We start from the raw sequence: 26,320 nt of genomic DNA, 5'->3' as shown, positions 1-26,320 counted from the left end.
TCTGTGTGTGTGAGACCGTCTGTCTCTCCCTGCCTGTCTGTGTGTGTGAGACCGTCTGTCTCTCCCTGGCCTGTCTGTGTGTGTGAGACCGTCTGCGTGCTGCTCACTTCCATATGCACACCAGACACTTTCGGGTGTCGCCATGGCGAGTGTCGGTGAGAGGATGGTGCTCATGGTTACACAGTGCAGAGTGTTGTGTGTGTGTGTACTTGGTGCACTCTGTCTGGATGGAGGGTGTTTTTATGTCTGGACACGTATGTTGTCAGATGTGTGTGTGTGTGTGTGTGTATGTGTGTGTGTGTGTGTGTGTGTGTGTGTGTGTGTGTGTATATGTGTGTGTGTGTGGCGCCCGCCCCAGTTTGCTCAAGCACACACAGCACTACTGAAAACTTTGAAGCCTCCTAACAAATGTGTCAGGAAAGAGAAAGAGGCAGTAACAGAGGAGGCATAGTAACAGGAGGCGTAGTAACAGTAGGCATAGTAACGGAGGAGGCATAGTAACAGGAGGCGTAGTAACAGGAGGCATAGTAACGGAGGAGGCATAGTAACAGGAGGTGTAGTAACAGGAGGCATAGTAACAGGGGAGGCATAGTAACAGGAGGCATAGTAAACAGGAGGCATAGTAACAGGAGGTGTAGTAACAGGAGGCATAGTAACGGGGGAGGCTTGGGGTAACATGCAGAGTGGAGGGGTGTGTGGAAGGGTGGGTGGAGGGGTGTGTGGAGGGGTGGGTGTGTGGAGGGGTGTGTGGAGGGGGAGTGTGGAGGGGTGGGTGTGTGGAGGGGTGTGTGGAGGGGTGGGTGTGTGGAGGGGAGTGTGGAGGGGTGTGTGGAGGGGGTGGGTGTGTGGAGGGGTGTGTGGAGGGGAGTGTGGAGGGGTGGGTGTGGGTGTGTGGAGGGTGTGTGGAGGGGAGTGTGGAGGGGTGGGTGTGTGGAGGGGTGTGTGGAGGGGAGTGTGGAGGGGTGGTGTGTGGAGGGGTGGGGTGTGTGGAGGGGAGTGTGGAGGGGAGTGTGGAGGGGTGGGGTGTGTGGAGGGGGTGGGTGTGTGGAGGGGAGTGTGGAGGGGTGTGTGGAGGTGGTGGGGTGTGTGGAGGGGTGTGTGGAGGGGAGTGTGGAGGGGTGGGGTGTGTGGAGGGGTGTGGTGGAGGGGAGTGTGGAGGGGTGGGTGTGTGGAGGGGTGTGTGGAGGGGAGTGTGGAGGTGGGTGGGTGTGTGGAGGGGTGGGTGTGTGGAGGGGAGTGTGGAGGGGAGTGTGGAGGGGTGGGTGTGTGGAGGGTGGGTGTGTGGAGGGGGAGTGTGTGGAGGGAGTGTGGAGGGGTGTGTGGAGGGGTGGGTGTGTGGAGGGGTGTGTGGAGGGGAGTGTGGAGGGGTGGGTGTGTGGAGGGGTGTGTGGAGGGGAGTGTGGAGGGGTGGGGTGTGTGGAGGGGTGTGTGGAGGGGTGGGTGTGTGGTGGGGTTGTGTAAAGGGGTGTGTGGAGGGGTGTGTGGAGGGGTGGGGGTGTGTGGAGGGGTGTGTGGAAGGATGTGTGGAAGGATGTGTGGAGGGGTGTGTGGAGGGGTGTGTGGAAGGATGTGTGGAAGGATGTGTGGAGGGGTGTGTGTGGAGTGGTGGGGTGTGTGCACGTGTGTGTGTGTGTGCACGTATGTGTGTTTTTGTGCACATGCAGACAAATCTGATGAGGGTTTGTAGCCACTGTGGCAGTTATGTCTGCTCTGATTTGCTGTTTGCCATAACAGAGTGTGTGTGTGTGTGTGTGTGATGTAGTGTGTGTGTGTGTGCGTGCGGTGCGTGCGAGTGTGTGTATAATAGCTGACTACAGCACTGGAAACAGGGCAGGGATGCTGAATTGCACAACAAAGGTTTTCTATTGGACATCTGCATGATGTCTGCTAGCCGGACTGATTTCTTAAGGATGGAACCCAGTTTGTCAGTAGTCACGCACAGTTTGACAGACTAGCCTGGGTCTGATCTTGATGAATTACTCATGTCTGTCCATGTTGTTCAGATTTAAAAATAGCTCCACTTTACTGAAGTTGTGTTGCCGTGGCCACGCACATTCGTAAGGGTTTCCTCTTCTTACAATGTTTGATTTTTACACTTCATCCTTTTGAACTTATCAGTATCACCATCATGAATTCACCTTGCTGTATTCACCTTCATTAATTTTGTATGGCAGGGTGAAAACAGTACTGCCGGGTAGTGTGTTCTCACGCCTGGGAGTGAGTCTCTCACTGGTGAAGCATAATAACAGAGCCCATGTTGTATGGGCGTGGTCTGCATGTGTTAGCATAGCAAACTTGAACTTGATGACCTGAGCTCTATTTCCCCATAAAGGGGAATAAATATATGCCTCATTAATGTTCAATGTTACAGCGTATATTTATAAGTCATCAAGGACCTCCCAGACATCTTGTATCTCACAGATCTCAACATATATGCAGAATCTCATTGATGATGGAACAGCTCTGCTGGGTTGGTAGCCAAATCAGGTCTTCAGGCTGTAGACTCATGGAACCTTGAGGTCACACGGGCACTGTTCTGATCCAGCCAGCCAAGTTCTTCTTCTGATAGCCCAACGTAATCACCCTCTTCTCTCTCTCTCTCTCTCTCTCTCTCTCGCTCTCTCTCTCTCTCTCTCTCTCTCTCTCTTTCCTTTCAGAGTGCTGAGAGCGCCTGCCTGCTACGTAGGATCAGAGAGCTGACCGATGCCTGCTCCACAGATCTCTTGTGCGTGTGTGTGTGTGTGTAGTGTGTGTGTGTGTGTGTGTGTGTGTGTGTGTGTGTGTGTGTGTGTGTGTGTGTGTGAGTGTGTGCGGGTGTGTGTGTGTGCATATGACTTTGTGTGTATGAATATGTGAGAGTGTCTCGCAGGTGTGGAGGCTCACCTGTGTGAATCTCAAGCGTAAGATTTTCTTTTCCATTGGTTACAATCGAAACGGAATTTGCCAAAAGACTAGATAGGTCATATCCACCCATGAACTTGGACACGTCCTTCAGCCAATCAGGAAGGATTACAGCGACTCTGACTGCCAACCAAGAGCCAATGATATTCCTTTTATTCTTTCATTGCAAAATTGAAAAAAATTGTAATACAGATGTTACATAGTCTAATGATGAAATGAAAGACCATATATAGTATACATAATAATAATGAGAGAAGTATATATGACTTTTTTTAAAAAGTGCCTCATTTTTGATTGTAGCCATTTTTACACGGTTCCTGATGTGCTCTGAGGAGAAAGCTGTATGTGTACTGCTGCGTAGCTTCCTCTGTCATTTTGTGTTGCTGTTCCTGAGAGAGAAAGAGAGTGAGGAAGACATTGAGAGAGTGAGGAAAACATGGAGAGAGTGAGGAAGAGAGTGAGAAACAGAGAGAGCAACAGAGTGAAAGAGAGCAAGAGTGTAATAGAAGAGTTCAGTACTGCCGGTGTACTAGTGTGAGAGATGGGTTCAGTACTGCCGGTGTACTAGTGTGAGAGATGGGTTCAGTACTGCCGGTGTACTAGTGTGAGAGATGGGTTCAGTACTGCCGGTGTACTAGTGTGAGAGATGGGTTCAGTAACTGCCGGTGTACTAGTGTGAGAGATGGGTTCAGTACTGCCGGTGTACTTGTGTGAGAGAGATGGGTTCAGTACTGCCGGTGTACTAGTGTGAGAGATGGGTTCAGTACTGCCGGTGTACTAGTGTGAGAGATGGGTTCAGTACTGCCGGTGTTACTAGTGTGAGAGATGGGTTCAGTACTGCCGGTGTACTAGTGTGAGAGATGGGTTCAGTACTGCCGGTGTACTAGTGTGAGAGATGGGTTCAGTACTTGCCGGTGTACTTGTGTGAGAGATGGGTTCAGTACTGCCGGTGTACTAGTGTGAGAGATGGGTTCAGTACTGCCGGTGTACTAGTGTGAGAGATGGGGTCAGTACTGCCGGGTGTACTAGTGTGAGAGATGGGTTCAGTACTGCCGGTGTACTAGTGTGAGAGATGAGTTCAGTACTGCCGGGTGTACTAGTGTGAGAGATGGGTTCAGTACTGCCGGTGTACTAGTTTGTATAATCTGAATGCCTTATTGTGTTTGTGGTATGTGTGTGTGTTTGTGTGTTTGTGGTTGACGAATATCATCTAACCCTCAGCCGTACCCGTGCCTCTATACTCAACTCAATAACCTTGAACCATACACAAACACACACACACACACTCACACACACACACACACACACACACACACACACACACACACACACACACACTACAACAAGACCTCAAACTGTCTGCCTGTCCTGCAGTACTGGGAGCTGACCCATAAGCACTGGTGAAGACACAGACCACGATCCTCTACGTGTGTTCTGGTCCTCTCCCTCGGTGTACCTTACCATCAGCTGGTTGGCTGTTCTCACTCAGACATCCTGAGAGTGGATATCAGAGATTACCGTGTGTGCTATATTTCCACTTAATTTCTGCATAGTTCTATAGCCAGGGTAACTACACTTTATTGAATTTACCAGTTTGATATGTAAACTACACATGCATGCAGGCCCCCCACACACAAACACACACACACACACACACACACACACACACACACACACACACCACACACACACACACACCACACACACACACACACACAATCACCTGGGTTCCAGTCCTGCAAACACCCCCCCACCCCCCACTCCCCCTGCTCTCAAGGTATGTATCCTAAGAAAGCCTGACATAAATGGAAATCACCAAATTTCCACCACAATACTCAAGCAGGATATTTATGGTTCTAAACCATGACTCTGAAGAGATTACACGCACATAACATCCATGATGACTGTGGTCTGATACACACATTTCACCCACTCTCACTCACCTCACTGGGCCACTGAGCGACTAGACAGTTGGGGTTTAATGTTTAGGCCGGTCTGGTCGTCGGCTGATTGCTTTTATGGTCCGTTCTGGATTTCTAGACACACATGCTAGTGAGCGCTCCTGTTCAGTTTGAAGGCACGCGGAGCCTCCGTTGGTGTGTGTCTGTGCGCTCTGCTACGTCGTGTTCCAGCGCGCGGGCCTTATAGCCACCGCGTGACCGCACAAAGTGCTTTCAAACGGCGAGTTCAAATCAAACAGGGTCTTTTTTACGAGGCTGGGACGCGGTGCCTCTCTACGTCGCTCACGATGTGTAGCATGGCTATGTTTTTGCTTTTTTTAAACCGATCCTTTTTTTAAAGAATGATTTTAGATATTTCGATTTAACTGCTTCTTCGGACTTGACTTTGACTGCCTTTGCACTTTTGGAACGGGCGTCTGGTTTCGGCTGGCTGACCCATACTCGAAGCTGCACTAAACTAGCGTTTCTCTGCCGATCTCAGTGCCAACAACCTCCCCTCCACGCTCACCAAACGCTGATTCACACAACACAAACAAAGAACTCGATTCAGAGAGCCAAACGTCTCCACTTTTCTAAGATAATTTTTAAGACACTTTTTTAAAAGTCTTTTTTATTTTTACCATTTCATGATAATATACTGAAGTTACACATGCGAATATAAAGAGCATTAAGCTACAGTAGTTGATATAATGACACATAGCAGACAAGTTTAAGATAATAGCTTATAATTATGAATGCTTATCAAAAATGAACATCTTCCTATTTTTTTCTTGCAGTGCTTATAAATCTTTAATAAGAAGAGACTCTTCACCCTGCCACAAAACTCATTCTCTGCATTTGATACAGTGTAGCTCCTCCGTTGACCATAGATATATTCTGACTTCCATTCTGGATTACAAGCATGGCCAGGTGGTGCTTTGTCACATGGGGGCTTCTTCTGACCCCTTTAACAGGGTCAACCCCATTGACTTTTTCCTCACCCCAAATAAAACTCTCCAAACTCAACCCCAGGGGATGGCCACAGAAACATGAAGAGTGTCTCAAAATGTATTTGTGTGTGTATGTGTGTCTGTGTGTGTGATTATCTCCTCTGTGGTCTGGTTGTGAATGTGCCTGCCCCTCTTTGCTCATGCAATGATGTGAGCTTGTGTTTCTATGTGTGTGTGCGTGTGTATGTGTGTGTGGCCACTGTCTGATTAATTTAATCTCTCTTTTATCGCCTTATCATCTGTATTAGCTCTCACATCAAACACGGCAGCTGTATAAAAGACGCTTTGCATTCTAGAACTGTTGGAATTCTGTTAGAGTCCTTATTCTAGAACAGTTGGAATTCCTGTTGAGTCTTCATTCTAGAACAGCTGGATCAATTGGAATTCTGCCTGAGCCTTTTTCTAGAACAGCTGAAACAGTGGGATTTCTGTGCAAGGCTTCATTCTAGAATGGCAGGAGCAGCTGGAACTCCACCTGAGCCTTCATTCAGTCTGAAGAATCTGTAGTCCGGTTATGTGTAGAAAAATCGTGCGTCTCTGGCCCTCAGTCTGTGGAGCCAAATCATGGCACCATGTAATGTAGAAATGTGGCAGAGACTTACAGTATGTATAGTCCAGAAAAAAACAAAACAAAGAAAAACATTTTAAAAAGATAAAAAAGAAGGAAAGCCACGTCTTTCCCAAAGCACCTGCCATTTGTTGGAAAAAAGGGTTTGGTATGTACAATCAGGGTATTGTTTATGGAGATTTATCCTACTAATGTATATCTGGTATTATGAAGAATCCAATGACACTGATATATAATGAAGTGTAAAGAGATGATTAATGGGGTTTGGGGTAGTTCTGTGTATAAAGGGGGGCATTTGGGATTTGAGTGGGCACTTACGGGGCTTATATCGAATGGCTATGGTAGAAATTTCTGTTCCATTCAGAAATTCCTTCATAATTATTGCCTGTGATGTAAACAATGTCACTTTGTTTTATGGACAAACGATAAAAAGAATGAAAGGAAAACTGGGGTGTGGCTCGTGTGTTTTACTGTTCAGTGTGGTTTTCTCTCTTCTAGACTGATGCTCTGGGAAAAGCCACCTGGAAAAGTTTATGACTGCAATGGACAATGTGTGTGTCCTAGCCTGAAGTGCCAGTATACACACACACACACACACACACACACACACACACACACACACACACACACACACACACGCACGCACACACACCTTTACTGTGTTCCTATGACCTATGATTGGCTCTTGGGCACACCATGTGGCCAGACTAGGGAACAACAGGTAAATCTTAATGACTGTTTTTCAGTACTAAAGAAAACAAGCACGCTTGCCTACACAACCGCGGGGTTATGTGCCCGACTAGCCGACGTACGTGACACATATACACGAAAATAAATCAGATCGGAATTCCTAAAAGCGTAAACGGTGCAGAACTCCATAGGGTTTGCATGGATAAAAAATGAGTATTATTACAGTATTAACAGATATTGAAAAACATAAATTAAAGCTCAGTTTATTGGATGCTTTGCATATTGCTATCAGCGAAAGGATTCTTATGTACATCTCTCATTATTCATATCAATTAATGACATGAATTAAGTCGTGTAGAATCATTAGTACTGGCGGCATATGGTGCATGCGGACACACAGGATTATAAGTAAAGATATGGCACCATCTGGTGTCCAAAATGAACACTTTGCTTGTATGACGTCAATTAACTGAGGCTGCGGTGCAGATTGTCCTAAAATCTAAGTTAAAGTGAGAGAAACAGACGTATAGTAATAAATGGAAAATGTTCCTCTACGATATTATGCCTTTACAAAATAACACACTGATGAGTTTTTTCCTAAATAATGTAACGAAATTACAGGTCGTCAGTGTAACTTTCCCAGAGTTCAGTGCCATTTGCTAAAGAGGTCCAGCAGGCATTTGGGCTGTCCTTACAGACCGCACGAGGAACTTCAAAGAGCTAAAACGACTTCAGCTTACCAGAGGCACAGATACCAGAGGCGTGATTACAGGCTCCTGACACTTGATTTAAGGCCCATTCACACCCTACGGTAATTACGGATACGGACCCTTTCGTCCGGTTCCGGAGGTCGTTTCATCCGTCAGTGGGTCCGTTGCCAGAGCGCTTACGAATCCGTAGTAACGGAGCAATATAAACCGCAAATCAGGGGGCAGTAGAGAGTCAGAAGCATCGGACGTACACCAATTCGGGAAAATCAATGAAGAAGAGTACTGGACTTTAAAAAATGACGCTCGAGTTAGAAGAGAAACTTTGCGAGTTGGTTAGAGGCTACATTCTGCTACGGTGCCAGGTCATCGCGATAAACAGCGATGCAAAAACAGCTGGGAGGAGATTGCTGGTGCGCTGGTGCCGGAAATTTGACTATACTGCCCTCTAGAGGATGTATTTAAAAAAATCATAACAACGTTGGAAACGGAAAGAGGTATAGTGGCCCCCTACGGAGGCTACGTTTGGTACGGACGGACGAAATTCGTCCGTGTCCGGAGGTATAAAGCAGGCTTTGCGCTCTATATCTGTTTATATATCCATTAGTTTAGCCAGGCGAGTCATTACGAGCGCATTCTTATCAGCCGCGGTTTGGCACGCAGAAGAATCCACTTGAGCGAAATGGCCTACAAACGAGGAATAAGATAATCAAGTGGAAGAAACACACAAACCAATGGTGACAGTAGTAGAAAGTAAACAAATGAATTGTGATAGACATTATGGGCCGGGCTCTCGAGTTTTGGATCATGTCAGAGTGTGAGAGTTGTTGACGGGGGGTGGCGAACGTTAATTGTTGAGCGGGGGGGGGGCCGAATGTGAGTTGTTGAGCGGGGGGGGGGGGGGGGGGTTTCTCGCCGTGTGATATCGGAAGTGTGGCGTGTGAGCGTGTGAAGACGGTCAAATGCGTGTGTCACACGCTCAATGCGTGAGACTTGAGAGCCCTGATTATGGGCCTGAAATAAGTATGACATGAAGAAACGGATACAAGCATTAATGAAAATTTGCCTTATATCATTCCTAATCTTAGACGTGGAGATAAAAGATTGCAGTTTTTGTGTTTTTGGTAGTGTGTTAGATAACAGACACAATGAACCGGTGCCCTGGTCTTGCACTGGTGGTGAGGGAGCGTGACTACCACTGAACACAGTGTCCATCCAAGACAAGACTATACACCTGGACGGTCTTTTCAGTTTGGATTAGCAAGGGCAGCAAATACTGTACATAAAGAAGCATGTTTTGGACTACTGTGAAAGAAGGGGAAACATTTTATTCAAATTAGTTTTAACAGTTTTGTGTTAGCAGACACGCTACACTTTAAATGCTGTCTCTTCCTTCACAAAGACTGGCTAGAATGGTTTAGATTTTGATTTATGGAAATTAAGTTTATCAAACAGTTTTGTTTTTGTTTAGAATGGACAAATAACTCATGTACTACACACCTTTGCACAACAGAGAAAATCTAAGTCTCACACTGTATCAGAAATAAAACTGGATGTCTCTTGCTCTTCCTCAAGAATGGTCAACTAAAACAGATGGGCCCGTTTCATCCTGAGCATTAACGAAGAAGCATCAATTATGGAGCATTCGATTCTAGTATCCTTTTAAAATATAAATTAAATACATACTGATTTAGCAAGGTAGTGTGTAAGCATGATTTTGTATTTAATTTCTTTTGACTTCTTTCCTTCACTGTGCCACTTTAAATGGAGTGGTCATTGCTTTCAGGACGTTTAAGAACACAAACCAGTCCGAAGCTGGGCAGATGGTACACAGGCTAGTGGAGCTTGGCTTCTTGGTCATTCCTTTCCTTGTGTTTGTATGTTGGGTCTATCCTGAAACATCATCGCATTGTGTTAACACAGATCATTTAGTTTGCTAGTGCCTAGACTAATGAGATTACTCTGATAACTGTGAAGTGAAATACACAGTCTGGCTCAGATAAGACGCAGCTTTGTCACCTAAATTTAATTATTGATTACTGTCCTATTCTGGGGTAGCAGGTGTTGCATCAAATTCGGACACCCAGACAGACTCCTCCCTTCACGCAGGTACATGCATGCTATAGGCTACTGCTGCTTTTAGTTCAATTTAAGTGTTTGACTTTACATGTCCTTCTCACTAAACACCAGAACAGTCATCATTCTGGATATTCAGTGTTAACATGAGTGGAGGTTTGGCAGTGGTAGTTTGACACCTGCCAAAATTACATTCCTGCTATTTATCCCTCCTGATTAAGACAAAAAGCTACACACCAGTATAAGTGACCAGAATACATTTAATCAATACATTGATCATCAATCAATCCTTGCAAATCTAGAGATAATAAACAGGAGCATAATTTCATGTTAAAACTACACTGCCAACATTTTATTTCCCATAATATTATTCCTCCTGATAAACATGGAGAATAAAGATTATCTTTATATTATCTTTATATTATTATAAACAGAGAATAAAGATTGTCATTGGGACCATTTAGATGTGACATCCACATCACCTTTCACACCAGAAAAATCGATGCCCACTCTACACTACAGGATATGGAGTCATAGATATTGATCCTGTTTAATATTTATGAGTCTCACCTGAAGTGGACCTGACTGGACTTGGGAGAAAATTGCTGGAGTAAAAATTAGATTACAGATAACCCCACCCGCAGGGTTATCTGGGGAGATAATCGATTAAAGATCGCTGTGTTATTGAGAGACCTTTTGTGATCAACAGAATGAGCAAATTGACCTGATTAGCCTGTAGTCTGGGCCAGTCACAACTGATATAGGCTGACATCTTAGTTAAACCTCCTGCCACTACAAGCTACTGCTAAATAGATATCTAAGACTGGCTCATGTTTATTGTTCCTTATATACCAAGTAAGGTATATGATTATCGGGTGCTGTTCATATTTATTTTATTCACATTTTATACTCTAGGAATAAGACCACATCCTTTTATAAGAAATTTATGGGAAATTTAAACCAATGTTGGAAGAATTTTCATTCTAAAAATCTGTATATATTCATTAAAAGTTGACAGAGTAATTATACTATTGATACAGCTAAATTGGTACTGTATATTTTGCAATGAACTTTTTTCATAGATTTGTGAGTGACAAGAATAATTAAAACATTTCATATGCATGTTTTTTCTCATGGTGACAAACATTATGCCTACAATGTTGAAAGATTTGATGTATGTCTAGTAAAATATAAGAGCCACAGAGGGAACAGTTAATAAAAAAACAGCTGCACTTTGACACATTGAATCAAAGTCAAAACATGTGGATCAGAGTATCACATATGCAACAACAGAGAATCGGGTTCTTGCTGGAACTGTGGTGTAGTGTTCTGGTTTATCAGAGAGACGGAAGAACCAGAACTAGAGAGGCCCATTATCAGTTCAACTAGCAGATGTGAGATGAGCACCCTGACAGGTCCGGTTCTTTGGCTCAAACCTTCACCTGTGGCCTGTTCTGATAGGTAGGAGGAACACACACACAAACTTGATTGATACCGTCAGCAATGGTCAGAGGGACAATAGTGTCAAACAGTTCTCTCTGAGTTCCCTCAATTCTGAATCCCTCGACCACCTTTACATCCACATCTTTACGGGGAAACAATGTCAGCTGAACCTGGTTATCCTAAGCACAAGAGGGCGCCATTGCGCGATTCCTCAAAGAATATGAGTAGAGCTAAATGGTTAAGAACACCAAAATATAAATAATTTCGAACCACTCCTTACATTAAAATAAAAAAGGTTTCTTTTTTCTACAGCAAATTATATACAGCATTTCTTCTACATGACGTTAAGTGGCTGGTGAGATACGGGCTCCTGGGTGGTAAACAAAGGATGTGACGTGGGCATCCGGGCTTTCGAGACTTTTCAAAGTGAAAGTAAAATAGACGCTTTTGGCTTTTGTGTTATTTTTTCCATTCAGGTTGCTTGATCGGAAACATAAAACCCACAATACTTTGGAAAATTATTAGAATATTTAGCAATATTCCAATATTAAACTATTCATAGTAAAATTTGATAATACGTTAATCTAGTGCTGCTAAGTTTAGCTTTTGAACCTGATTATTATTAAGATAAATATCAATTTTGTTTGTTTTTTTTGTTTGGGTTTGTTTTGCTTTCCAGGACATGGCTATAATAAGGAAGTAATGGGGCTCATAACACAGCACACCTAAATGTCAGACTCACACTGCGAAACATCTGATTTAGACTTCAGTGTGTTTTACCACAGACTGAATGTGTAAATTGTTCATGTGCTATTATATAAAGTTATGGACTAGAATTAGGGATTATGCAGGTAGGTAGGCACACAGGAATATACACCGGCATAAACCGCTCATAAATCAGGTGTACAAAACAAACACGTATATGATGTCAGTAAACTGAGCCTGAGTTAAATCGATTGATGAAAACTGACAGGCCTAGTGGTTTACGGGGAAAGACTTGTTCATGTTATCTCTATTAGAGACGTAGTAGAAAAAAAAATACCCGCATTTATTTTTTGCTGAAACACGATTCCATCACCCCCACTTTGATTAAAACGATACTAAAACCTGCTACGCGTGTTATGACACCCCAGAACACCCCCACTGCTGAAAAGCATGATACACCCTGCTCTACATATACGGGAGCAATAGGAAGTAGACAGGTGGCTCACAAACTGCCTCTAACAATACTGGTACGACAGATTATCAACATGCCTGCCGCAAAAAATATAAAAAACGCCGTAAGTTTCGATTTTGATGTTCTATACCGTATGAACTTTTTTGATTATGCTTACAATAAGTAATCCTCGTTTAACTCCAGCTTTTGTATTTTTTCGTTCCAGATTATACCACAGAGAAGTAAGTCTTATGGTTCAAGATACACAATATTCTTAATATTTACGTCGTCTCCAAATGTTTTTCTGATCTAGTTTCGGTTTCTCTTAAGACACTACAGTGCCAGCCTGAATGTGTTCGTTCGACGCTTTTGATGTTGGTGTTAAAAACCTTTATAGACTTAGTTTTAAAGACTTATACTGCATTACTAAAATATATGGTCATGGTTCATATTTTTATTTAATTTTATTGGGTTAATAGTGATCAGTTAATAAAACGTAATAGAATGCACTACTGCTCTCTCTTCTTCTCGTTTCCTCTAAAAAGTTAAATGCTATCAAATTATACCTGACAACGCCAGAAGACCGTGCGACCAGTTTAATAAAAAGCTAAAAAAGAAGGGATGGGTTGTGGTACCGTCTACAAAGCAGAAGTCCAAAGCCGTGATCGTTTACTGCGCCGCGGTTTCACGGCTAGGAACTGATGTTAGTGCTGCACTGCAACAACTGGAGGAAGATGATCTACGTGGTACGTTTGAGACTCTGGATCGAAATGCTATACCTGTTCTTTAATAAAATAATGATCTATAAATGTTCTTAAATTTACAGGTAGGCCTACTGTTCTAGTGGTGCTCCATCACACATTTGACCCAGACTACACTGTACCAGACAGCAGCAGATCTGTAACCAGGGAGAACACGACCACAGTGGACTGTCTGTTCCATGAGGACCAGGGTCTGCTGAAATGTGCTACCAACAAAGAGGCAAAAAAAAAAGTCGTAAAATGGCTCGAAGAAGAGGTAAGACTCTATCCCATTAACTTTCAAATACCATATTACACTCAGTTACATTTAAGTTAAGCTGTGTAACGTGGTTTACTTGCTCCTCTTTTCTTTTTGCTATTATTTATTTATTTATTTAACTGCTGCCACCACCTTTGATAAGCCAGAAAGGTCTGGCTAGAAGAATCTAATGATGCAAAGGGGCCAAGTTGTGACGGGCAGGGTGAGCGAAACAAAAAGGAAGTGATCACGCCAAGTCTCAGGGAAAATGGAAGGTTTAATAGAAAAGTGCACAAACCAAAACCATTGACTCGATCCAAATGAAGGATATAATAACCAGCAGTCAACTGGTATATAGACAAACAAACGACCCTCAGGTGAGACGGATCGTGGGGATCCCCACCTGAGGGACGAACACAACACAACAACACAGCTGCCCGCTGTGGACGGAGGCGACCAGTAGGGGGCCTGCTGTACCGCGACACAAGTACTATAAAAGTATACCATTTATTTAAATCCAATAGTAAAAAACTTCATTACATATCCCCTGTTGTCTTACACAACTATCGGATGACTGCTGGGGATTTATCTGAGCTAGGGATCTATTTGTCCTATGATGTCATTTGTTTGTCTATATATATATATATATATATATATATATGTGACGTTCGGTGCGGCGGCAAGGACGAGACACAAATCCTGCTTGCGTTATACGTCACTGACAGTTTATTTCAAACAATAGCGCTTTCTAGTGCACGGGTAACACGGACTCATTCACACACAACGTGTATACTTAGACAACGACGAGCACAGGACACTGCGCGAGCGCACATTAAATAGACAAACCACATTAGCCCCACGTGATCACGAGACGATTCACAGGTGAGACAGATTATCACACGACATAACCATAACCACGGAGATCCACCGACGCAGACAAAGCACGTGGACAACGTTGACACACGCCCAAAAGGGAGGGGCCGGGGTCCTCAATGTGACATATATGTCTATATATGTGTTGACTGCTGGTCATTGTATCCTTGATTTGGATTATGACACAGGTTTTTGGTTTGCTCACTTTCTACATTAAACCATACTTTTCCCTGAGACTTGGCGTGATCGCTTCCATTTAGTTCGCACTCCCTGCCCATCACAATGTCTATGTACCAGTTGAATACTGGTTATTGTATCCATCATTTGGATTAGTTCACAGGTTTTGCGCTTGTGCACTTGATTCATTACATCCTCCCTTATTCCTGAGACTGGCTTCTTTCTCTTTTTTACACTCCCTTGCCTGTCACATAATGTTATAGAAGGTCCCTTTAGACATGTGTTCGCTGTTTTAGATTTGGGAATCATGCACCTAATCGATAGATTCTACTTTCTTTGTATTTCTCTTCAGAGTTTCCAGAGTCCATAATAAATAATAGTGTGTTTCAGGTTTCACATAATACTGTATTTTGTTTTGTAGAAAAAAAAAAGAAAGGAAAAAAAAAAACAGCAAGCAGAAAACCCAGCCAACCGTGAGAGGTAACACATCATGTGAGCGTTGTGTGCCGTTAGTGAGTGACGTTGTGTTGTGTGTTAGTGAGTTACGTTGTGTTGTGTTAGTGCGTGCATGTCTTGACAGATTCTATACAGCTAATGGGTAATGAGAAACACACACTGCTAGTGTAAGAGGGATCAAACCTTTGGCATAACAGTACATATTTTAAACATCCATATTTAAAGTAAATACCATAGAATTTCAAGTTATGTAGCACTTTAAATGATGGATTATTCTTTCTGTTTACATGGATGTTTACATTAGTAATAAGTCTTACTACACAATTGGATGAACAATGTAAAATAGTTGAAGAATCAACATGAATTTTGTGCAAACATTCTGACACTGCTGCTTAGCTCAGACTCCACATACAAGGCAGATACAGTCATTGAACTCTGGGAGACGTTCTTTGGATTCAGTGTTGTTTGTGTACAGGAAGTCAAAGGAAAAAGGAAAGACAAAGCCAGAAGATGGACAGGCTGCTGAAGTTGGATCTGCATAACAATGTGAGCGGCAGCTGTGCAGCTTTGTGTACACGTGTTAAAAACTGCCCTTGAATATCTAACAGCAGCATGACACTGATGAAAATATGGGCATCATTTAATACATCATTTTACAATACAGTAATAGTAATAGTAATATAGTAAGTTCCTTGTTGATTTATATTATTTTTATTCTGCACAGATTTATATTTGTTAGTAATGATTTTATTGGGAATGGCAGGTGAATAGTTTTTCATGTCATTGTCAGAGTGTGCCGGGCACCCAAAAGGAGGGACACACACACACACACACACACACACACACACACACACACACACACACACACACACACACACACACACACACACGCATACACACACACATACACACACACATTCATTTCCTTCACTCCACTGCTGCTCATCGCTTGCCTGTTGTGGCCACAAGAAGCCTGCTGAGATCAACGCCGAAGAAAGCACATGTGAAGAGAGCACGTGTGAAGAGAGCACGTATGAAGAGAGCACGTGTGAAGAGAGCACGTATGAAGAGAGCACGTGTGAAGAGAGCACGTGTTTTCATTTTGCTTGACACTTTATTTAAGTGTGCAGTGGAGAATAAAGATCCATCATAAACTGATCCGCATGTCACTCAGTGCCACTGCAACATGTTTAATGTCATGTTTCATTCTGGGGAAATTCATCCTTAACTCACTGCTTCTTAATGTGTTTTGGTCTGACAAACTTTAAAAACATATAAATAAATAAATAAATATAACTTATGATTATGATAATTGTCTTGTAATTTATTTTCATGAACGGATTGTTGCATTGATACACACCTGATTGTAATCTGGCTTTCGTCAGTGGTTCAGAAAGAGAAACGGTGGACTTCTTAGTTGCAATAAAAAGGCCCGCCCCCTTCCCTTTTCTCCTTGAAAAACTCAGAATGTAACAAAAATGGGTTGGAAGCAAATGATAAATATATACACTACCAGTCTGAAGTTTGGACACATGTTGCATATTATTAATGCACACACAACATACACACACACACACACACACACACAAATGCACTCTCAGCAAACAGTTGGATTTCAGAATGCAGTGCTCTGAAGTGTGAATGTAAGAGTGTCTTCAGGACTGATGTAGTTTATATGTGTGGTTCACAGACACAATGGAGAAGTGTCAGACGTTGTTTCAGGTGCAGCTGTGAGAAGAAGACAGTTATTCATTAAACTGATGAACTTCAGACCCAGAAATATCTCCCGGGAGCAAAGACCACATTCTAGATTCTAGACAGGCATTGCAGTGGATATTATATGTCTTCATGTACAGTTGTTTAGTCAATACTGAAATGTCTGAATAGAATCTGAATTGAATTGAAAGTGAAGACAGAGATTGTTCAGCTTTTCCTGCTGTGGAAACATGGATAAACGTGATCTACAGAAACAGAAGATGTGAAGAACAGGAAAGGTAAAGAGAACTTCTATTACTTTGCTATCACTCTGAAATATCCCAAATCACCCACATAACTAATGATATTGATATATAATCATTGCGATAATGTCACATAACCAATAGCTTAATATAAAAATATAGAATTATATCTACATTTGGCAAGTAGTTTTGAATGTGAACAGGCACTTCACCAGAGTGTTAATACAGTGGAAAGCAGTCAGTTTATTGCTAATAAAATGTGTTTTTAATGTGAGTATTAACACTTTTGAGCTTGTTGATATTTGAGCCGATGCCTTCCAAACTCACACCACACTAGCTGTGCTTCAGCCTTTTACCACAATGACCTGCAGCTCATTCAGTGCATAGAGATCCCTGATCTAAAGGTGTTGGGGAAACACCTGCTGGTTGTACTGGGTATGCACAGCAGTAAACCACTGCCTAAGAACTGGGTCTAAGCTTCATTCTCATTACACTGGGTCAGAGTGATAAGAGCTGCTGGTAGACCCGCTGCAGCAGAAGGTGGGCGGGGCTTCACAACCCTTGTGCTGATGTGTGATGCAGTGCATATATGTAATGCTGCAGGCCGGAGCCCCGGTGGGCGTGGGTAAAGGGCAGAGTATGTGTCAATCAATTTCGACTGCAATCAGATACTAGACTTTCGTTGTCAATCAATTTTTATTAAGCCAATTATCAGCCAGAGTTAGCTGTCAATCATTTTTTACTGCAGCCAATCATCTTAACAGATCTGCCAAAAGAAGGCGGAAACTGCACGGAGAAGCTCTTTAAACAGAAGTATATGCCGCTCTTACACAAAAGTAGCTGAATAAAAACATTAGAAGAGCCATGACTTTAGACATTTTTTAATGAAAGTTTAAAATACTTCTCACTTGTTATTCTGGAACGGCACTTTAATGTTTTTTTTTTCCTTTATTGCACTTTCGCGAGCGACCGTAACGCGCGACTCCGCCCACCTCGCGCGAGCGGTGTAGGCGTTTATACTTTCGCGAGCGTCGCGAGCGTCACTGCAGTGTTCTCCGAAACGATAGGTGGCGATAGGTGGCAATGGAGAATAAAAAAAACCCCGCAAAACCGGTCAAAGAACATTTTTACCTGACCAGAGACAGAGGCTGTGTTCGGAATAGCCTACTACATACTACTGGCATACTGATCGAGCCCCAAATCAGTATGTCGTATGCAGTATGTGACCAAAATGAAAATTTCCAGTACGCGAAACATACCCGGATGACCTACTACTTCCGCAAAATATTCCAGTACGCAAACAGAGCTATCTTCGTGGTGTACTGCATCCCATCATGCAACGCTACGTTCACGTGACCCCATAGTGTGCTTTGCTTTTGTCGCATACTGGAAACTGTACTGCATACTACTACAAGGACCAGTATGCAGTATCCAGTATATACTGAGTCCAGTATGCAGTATCCAGTATGTAGTAATCTATTTCGAACACAGCCCGTATATATACATCAGGCATCAAACGTATATGGCTTTGCAGTGTTGTCTGAAACGATATGTGGTAGTACAAAGAAACACCCCTCAAAAACAGGGGAATGAACATTTACCTGACGAATTTTAATGTTCGTCGTAATTGTGTTTCAGGTTTGAAAAGTGCTAAAATTTAGGCTAAAGTATATTAAAATGTTGAAATTGTAACTACTTCGTTTCACAACAGTGAACATAACGTGAAGACGTTAAGATTGGGCATTTTGAAAATAAACAACCATTAAATAATGTGATAAAAAAGCGAATTATTTCGATTCATTTCGAGTATATGAACAAATATTTAACTTAACTAAGTTTAACGTTCTGGGAAATATTGAAATGGCTCTTTAAAGTGATGTACAAGTGCTTTAATTCCACCTTGTAAAGGTGTATGAACCCTGAACATGACATTGTCCATCGCGCTGAAGCACGCGAAGTTACAAAATTCGAGAGGTGCACGACCTCGCGCAGCGACAGCGCGCGAGGCCCTCGCGCATGGGCGGAGCCACAGCGATTACGTCATTTTCGCCGCGCGGATACTTCTCACTTATTTTTCTGGAATGGCACTTTAATGTTTTTTTTTCTTTATTGCACGTATTGCATAATTTGTACATCATATATATATATATATATATACAGCAGTGGGGAACCGTCAGGGCCCTCTACGCCCTCTCAGAGGGCCTAAAATATTCTTAAAACATTATATATATAATTATCCAATTTTATTTTATCTACTTACAGTTTTACAATCGACATCTAAACAATTACAAAAATATAAGCAAATAAAATATTCAACCGTGTCTATTCAATCTGTGTTGGAAGGTGAGGGGTTAAGTGGAAGCGCCTGTGTCTCCCCCTATCAGGACTGTGATGCCCGCTGTTCGTTTACAGAGGGCCTGGCAGTTATAATTCAACGCAATACCAGTTTCAAATGACAGTAAAATTGACCAATCATATCTTCCCTCTTAGTGGGCGGGCTTAACTGTATGATAATTTCCGCCCGCTGTGGCGACGCTAGCTGTCGTTACCCTACCGCCGCTAGCTAGTTTCGATTCGGCCCTTTGACGTCCTCATTTACATATTCCGCTTGCGAGAACCACGGAGCTGTGAAACCTTATTTTGTTTGGAAACTTATTTTGCTTAACAAGTTATCTAGTACAAATGTTATTTGAACGCACTACATGCGTTTCTAAAGCTATACTGTCGGTTTTTTCTTTATTCTTTAGTGCAGTTTATTAGGAGAGGAAAAAAAATCGGGGGGGGGGGGGGGGGGGGTGTGTAGCGGGCCCAGGTTTAATGGTCACGGTTCGCTACTGATATACAGTGATGGCTAAGTTACCTTGAGAAAGTAATCCGATTACTGATTACTCCTTTTAAAAGTAACTTAGTTACGTTACATATTACTTGATTTTAAAAGTAACTACGTTAGATTACAAGTTACTTTAGTAGTTACATTCAGCAGCAAAATAAAATTTTCCAATACTCACTTTATTGGAAGTGTCACGGAACAGCTCCGGACCCCTCCCTGTGGGCGTGTGTCTACGTCGTCTGCGTCTTTCCGTCTGCGTCTGTGGCTCCTCGTGGGTGTGGTTGTGTCTGCGTGTGTTCATCCGTCTCACCTGTGGCCCGTCTCGTAATCACTCGGGGCTCATGTAGTTTGTCTATTTAATGTGCGTTCGCGCAGTGTCGTGTGCTTGTCGTTGTCTTTAGTTTGCGCGTTGCATGTGTGTGTGAAGTTTGTGTTTTCTGTGCGCGTATTGCGCAACGCAACTCGAATAAAGCAGTGACGTTGGCTGCAAAGCAGGATTCGTGTCTCGTCCTTGCTCCTACCCGCCACCGTCACAGAACGACAAGCCTACTCGAGATACCATGCCCGGCCACAAGTCCAAGACCAAAAAGGGCAAGAAGAAGACCAGCAAGCGGCGCCCTCCTCCCTCGGAACTGTCCGTCGAGATCACTAAGGGGAAGTGGACCCCCTCTTCCGATCGCCCCAGTGACAGCGACATGGACTGCACCCGGGGTGGCAGCCCAGAGCGACCCATGGACTGGAGCCAAGGAGAAGAGGGGGAGGACATGGAGACCGAGGTCGACCGTCCACACAGCCCTTTCGGCACGACCGCCAGTGGCTCTGCGTCCGAAGCGTCCTTCAGCCGCGCAGCACACGGCAGGTCAGCCGGCCGCGCAGCACACGGCACGTCAGCCGACCGCGCAGCACACGGCACGTCAGCCGGCCGCGCAGCACACGGCACGTCAGCCGGCCGCGCGCGCAGCACACGGCACGTCAGCCGGCCGCGCAGCTCCCAGCGGAGGGGCTGCAGCCACAGCTGGAGGTGGAACGGTGCCCGCAGCTCCCGATCTCTCGCTCCTCTGGGCTCTCGTCTTGCCGCGTAGCTGGGCGCCTGTTTCATGTTTGTGTGTGCCTGTGTTCGTAAGTCTCCCCGTATATGTGCCTAATCCGTTATTCCCTTTTGTGCTGCTGTGTGTTAGTGTGCCAGTCTGTGTGTTTGTGAATGTCCCGTTGAATGTGTCTAACGTGTTTTCCCCCGTCTTCCCAGGGAGGGTGTTTTAGGGGGTTCGTGGCGGTCCTGCCGTCGGGGGGTGACGGCTCTCGGAGGCTCGTAGACCAGCGGCTCCGGACCTGCCCGTCGGTGTAGGTTCGGGGCATTCCAGCTGCGCCGGACGCTCCGGGAGTAGCGAGCCCCTGGTGGCGGGTTCTGTCACGGAACAGCTCCGGACCCCTCCCTGTGGGCGTGTGTCTACGTCGTCTGCGTCTTTCCGTCTGCGTCTGTGGCTCCTCGTGGGTGTGGTTGTGTCTGCGTGTGTTCATCCGTCTCACCTGTGGCCCGTCTCGTAATCACTCGGGGCTCATGTAGTTTGTCTATTTAATGTGCGTTCGCGCAGTGTCGTGTGCTTGTCGTTGTCTTTAGTTTGCACGTTGCATGTGTGTGTGAAGTTTGTGTTTTCTGTGCGCGTATTGCGCAACGCAACTTGAATAAAGCAGTGACGTTGGCTGCAAAGCAGGATTCGTGTCTCATCCTTGCTCCTACGCCACCGTCACAGGAAGTGCATTTTTAACAGTAACAATGTATTGAAGCAGGTTCGGTAACCGAGGCAGAAACTGCTTAATCCAAAAATCCCGAGGAGGGAAACTTTATTGATAACACAACCCTGGTTTCCGCCTTCTTTTGGCAGATCTGTTAAGATGATTGGCTGCAGTAAAAAATGATTGACAGCTAACTCTGGCTGATAATTGGCTTAATAAAAATTGATTGACAACAAAAGTCTAGTATCTGATTGGCTGCATTCGAAAATTATTGACACATGCTCCGCCCTTTACCCACGCCCACCGGGGCTCCGGGCTGCAGCATTACATATATGGGCGCTGCTCGCATCAGCGTGGAGTGAAGGGGCGGAGCTTTCAGACTGATGATGCAGTGGCTAGAATGAGCATGAAAGTGAAAGCAGTATCATGATAGACTTTATTTCACCACTGTGTTAAGCAGGAGTGTTTTACAAATGGTCTGTAGGGTTATGTAAGACAAACTTTTGATGTGAGCTGTTGTAAAATGCAGGATATTTTGCTTTGGGGCGTTACAGGACATCCTGATATGTGCAGTATCCAAAAAGACCAAAAAAAAAAAAAAAAATCATACATAATATATCCCAAATGTGTGTTTGCATAAATCTAGTTTAATGATTGATGTGTGTCTTTCCGTATGTGAAGTTTGTAATGATAGAGGATAAAATGGCACCTTCAATCAACAGTAAGTCAAACTAAAGACAAAGATCCGATTAGAGCCGCTCTGAAATGTCCACACAGTCTACTTGACCTAAAGCAGCAGATGTGTGTGAAGAACCGTGAAGGTAAGAGGAGTTAGCATCATGCTAAAGCGCGCTAGTCACCAACAAGACAAATACGATTAAACCATACACCATATTACAGAAAATACTAACCATCTCTCTCTCTCTCTCTCTCTCTCTCTCTTTTTTTTCTCACTCTCTCTCTCTCAGATTTTATGAGTTTGAACCTGTAGGAGATCAAGATGGCATCTGCGAGTATCAGTAAGTCACTTCTAGACTTTATCTGTCATGAACATCACTTCACTTACATTAATGTACAGGGGGGTTACAGTATCAAACACTGTTATACCAGTTTATTATTCTTCATGCAGATACATTGTGAAACTATTTCTGTGTGTTTGTGTGTGTTAGGGAGTGTTGTATCCTACATATGAATTTCAACTCGGAGAGAAATCAGAGAATCATCATAATGATCTTAATCAGGAGATAAAAATAATTTCTGTGTGTGTTTTCCTACAGATGAGTTTAAACTCATTGGCACACATGATGATGAAAAGCGTCAGTCTGGCTCTACTGCTACTCTCTCCTGTCACCTGTCTCCTCAAACCAGTGCTGTTGCCATGGAGATCAGGTGGTTTAAGGGGACAGACTGTGTTTGTGTCTATAAGAACAGACAGGTGACAGAGGGGAGGGGCTACGAGGACAGAGTGAGTCTGTTCATGGAGGAGCTGCAGAGAGGAAACGTCTCCTTACAGCTGAGAGACTGCAGAGAGCCAGATAAAGGATATTACCTGTGTCAGGTGACCAGTGGAGACACAACACAGGAGTTTACAGTAGAAGTATGTGAGTATTCCACAGCGCCACTCTACATAATCTCAACATCCCCATCAGTCTCATCTCAGAATGAACATGAACAGACAGAAATACCAAACCCACATGTTGATAATCCTGTTGTGTTCAGATAAATGAGGTTCAGTGTTCAGTGGGTGAATGATGCTCATGTGGAGTGAAGGACTGATGGTTCATTTTAGTGGAACAAACAGTAACAGTTTCTCACTCTGACACACATCTACACATCATGGTGTAAAGTGTAAATGCAGTAAAATTAACAGATCTGGATTAAAACTAGACTAATAATTAGGACTAAATCACAGATTGGCTCAGTATCAGTGTGAAGTAAAACAATAAGAGACATTTTAACTACATCAGAGAGGTGGAGATTACAGTGTCAGTGTGGCCTTTATGATATAGAGCAAGACTGTTAAAGTGACCTTCCATAACACAGACTACACCAACTACAGGGAGAACTACAGAGAACTCTGTGAACACTGAGACCAGCACAACACACCTGGATGTTAACTATGACCCAGCACAACACAGCTGGATGTGAACTATGACTCAGCACAACACAGCTGTATGTGAACTATGACACAGCACAATACAGCTGGATGTGAACTATGACCCAGCACAACACAGCTGGATGTGAACTATGACCCAGCACAACACAGCTGGATGTGAACTATGACCCAGCACAACACAGCTGGATGTGAACTATGACCCAGCACAACACAGCTGGATGTGAACTATGAGCAGAACAACATAAATGTTTTACATTTTACCTAATGTGCCCTAAGACACACTGACTGAAATAAACTGGTATGACACTATTATAAACATTTACATAAAACTGGTATGAGACTATTCTAAACATTTCCATGTAAACAGTGTGGTAGAAGAATCCACTTCAGGTGAGGTGATTGTGAAGCAGAGACTCTCTGAATCAGCTTCAGCTCCCAGAGTCTTTACACACAGCTGTGTACAAAGCAGATGGGGACTGATGAAAAGACTTTTGATGACCTCAGACATTAATGGAGACTGACGAGCTGAATGTTTCTGGAGATTCACAATAGCAGCAGATCTCCTCCAACAGAAAGAGAAACCAGGACTGCAGCTCCTTTTCCACAGTTGCTGCACAGTAGTTTAAAATGACTTGGTGTGGAGGCCCAACTCCACTCTTCCATCACACTGCTGGACATCATGAAGAGAAGAATCCAGTGGGCCTCCTTCTCCACACCATACTGGAGTTAAACAGGGAGCAGGTGTGAACGCCAGGACCTAAACTGGTTTATAACAGCTCACTTATGATGGAGAAAGGGGCGGAGCTTCTGGTGCTCCCCAAATCAAATGTTTGACTTGTAAAGCAGTTGTAGATACACTGTGTAGCTAATGAGGCCCTAACAGAGGATTAATGCACTGGGCGTCTATGACCAGAATCTAAACTAATCTAAGATACCAGGAGAAGTGAGTCCTTATAACAGATTTGTAGGACTGTTGAACCCATAGAGCTGTTTATCTGAACACACTTACGTCTCAGTTTACATTTACGGCATTTGGCAGACGCCCTTATCCAGAGCGACTTACATTTTTATCTCATTTTTATATAAGTGAGCAGTTGAGGGTTAAGGGCCTTGCTCAGGGGCACCTCAGTCATGGCCTCAGGTCTGGGGATCAAACCCACGACCCTCTGGTCACAAGACCAGTTCCCTAACTACCAGGCCATAACTGCCCAGTTGTTTTGTACACTGTAAAAAATGTCTGTTGATTTTACGGTAATAAACTATAAAATAGCAACAGTAAAAGATCGTAAAGTAGAAAACAGTATATTACTGTAACAGATGCAATAGTTTACTTTAAAAAAATAAACAGTATAAAAATTAATTTTTACAGTCATAATATGTAGAAAACACACATTTTAAATGTTAATTTCAATATTTTAGGTAAAATATATTGGAAAATTCCGTAATGTAGTAAACAAGGAATTACCCTAAAAATAAAAAAAAAATTCAGTCTAAATTACAGATTTTGCTGATGAGTAATTTTACAGTGAAAACCATTCATCAATCAGCAAAATCGCACGTTGATTTTTACAGAAAGAAAATGCTAAAAACATGGCCAGTGCTGAAAGGTAAAGCATGTTGAAATATAGGACAATGTACTGCCATTTTAGAAATTGTCTTTGTAAATATGGGTCAAATATTTATACATATAAGGAATACCGTATTTTCTGGACCATAAGCTGCACTTAAAAGTTTTCGATATTCAAGTCTTGCGCTATCATTGCTGCCTTCAGTCGAATGGTGACTGTAGAGACGTTTCTCCCGCTGTTCTTTACTCAATTATGTTTTACGTAATGTTCTCTGGTTAGTTTATCGCTGCCAGCGTACACATTACGTATCTGTGTCAGGGACAGATTTTTAAATTCAGTGCACATACAAGGCGCACTGCTGATTTTTGAGAAAATGTAAGGCTTTTCTGCTTAAAGTCTGGAAAAGTGTGTAGCGTCGGTCCACTGGGGGCGGCGCTACTTCCCATGAGCCCCCGCGGCTCCGTTATTGATACGCGTTATGTGTAAGTGTTATGACATGCTGTTGTTGATTATGTATTTGATTATATGTTTTGTTAGTTTAAGTCTCCCTGTATTAGTTTATGTAGTTGTACAGTGTCTGAGTCTACCTACCGTGTTTGTGTAATGTTACAGTGCGAATGACCTGCCCTCATGTTTCACGTATTGTTTTTAATACGTGTGATCACGGCTTCATGCATGATTACGCTGCCAAGGCAAAATAAAAGTTCCTTGTTGTCTTAAAATGTGGCAACAACTGGGCAGCCCGAGTGATGGCGGCCTGCCAGTAATTTACTGTGAAGTTGGACTTCACAATCAAATACTGTAAAATAATAATGGTTGTAATGTGTTCATCATAGAGATAGACATTTTTTACGGTAAAGTTCTGGCAACCACAGCTGCCAGTCTTTTACCGTAAATTTAACAGATTTTTTTTTTACAATGTAGGTTGTTTTCATGTTAATTTTAGGGAAAAACATTGTTTTTTTATTCAGTTAAAACATTATCTTTTACAGTAAAATATTGACTCCAGCACCAGTTTTAACCGTAAAAACAACAATGACTTTGCCTTCCAACCGTTAAAGAAAAAAATGTTATACCCGTAATTTTATGGTGGTGTTCTGGCAACCTCAGCTGCCAGC

At 43.3% G+C, this 26,320-nt stretch overlaps 1 protein-coding gene and 1 long non-coding RNA gene across 3 annotated transcripts; both read left to right on the top strand.

Annotated features, from left to right (window-relative positions):
- The first annotated feature begins 11,806 nt into the window (after positions 1–11,806).
- Positions 11,807–16,266, top strand: LOC143518426 (uncharacterized). 2 transcript variants are annotated; one of them, XM_077010909.1, is made up of 7 exons: positions 11,807–12,615; positions 12,718–12,733; positions 13,037–13,241; positions 13,322–13,508; positions 14,962–15,020; positions 15,472–15,542; positions 15,787–16,266. In XM_077010909.1, the coding sequence occupies exons 1-6, from the start codon at positions 12,457–12,459 to the stop codon at positions 15,536–15,538; spliced, it is 693 nt and encodes a 230-aa protein (XP_076867024.1). In that variant the 5' UTR covers positions 11,807–12,456; the 3' UTR covers positions 15,539–15,542; positions 15,787–16,266. The 2 variants fall into 2 exon arrangements, with proteins under 2 accessions (XP_076867024.1, XP_076867023.1); XM_077010908.1 differs by having other exon boundaries at positions 11,813–12,615; positions 13,037–13,237; positions 13,318–13,508.
- Positions 16,267–16,852: 586 nt separating this feature from the next.
- Positions 16,853–23,131, top strand: LOC143518444 (uncharacterized). Its single transcript, XR_013132188.1, has 4 exons — positions 16,853–16,990; positions 22,200–22,339; positions 22,487–22,537; positions 22,796–23,131. It is a non-coding gene; the product is annotated as an uncharacterized LOC143518444 (long non-coding RNA).
- Positions 23,132–26,320: the final 3,189 nt, after the last annotated feature.

This window comes from Brachyhypopomus gauderio, chromosome 7 (assembly GCF_052324685.1).
Source record: "Brachyhypopomus gauderio isolate BG-103 chromosome 7, BGAUD_0.2, whole genome shotgun sequence".
Lineage (NCBI taxonomy): Eukaryota > Metazoa > Chordata > Actinopteri > Gymnotiformes > Hypopomidae > Brachyhypopomus > Brachyhypopomus gauderio.
The sequence above is the reverse complement of the archived record's forward strand: the minus strand, read 5'-3'. Positions and strand labels throughout refer to the sequence as shown.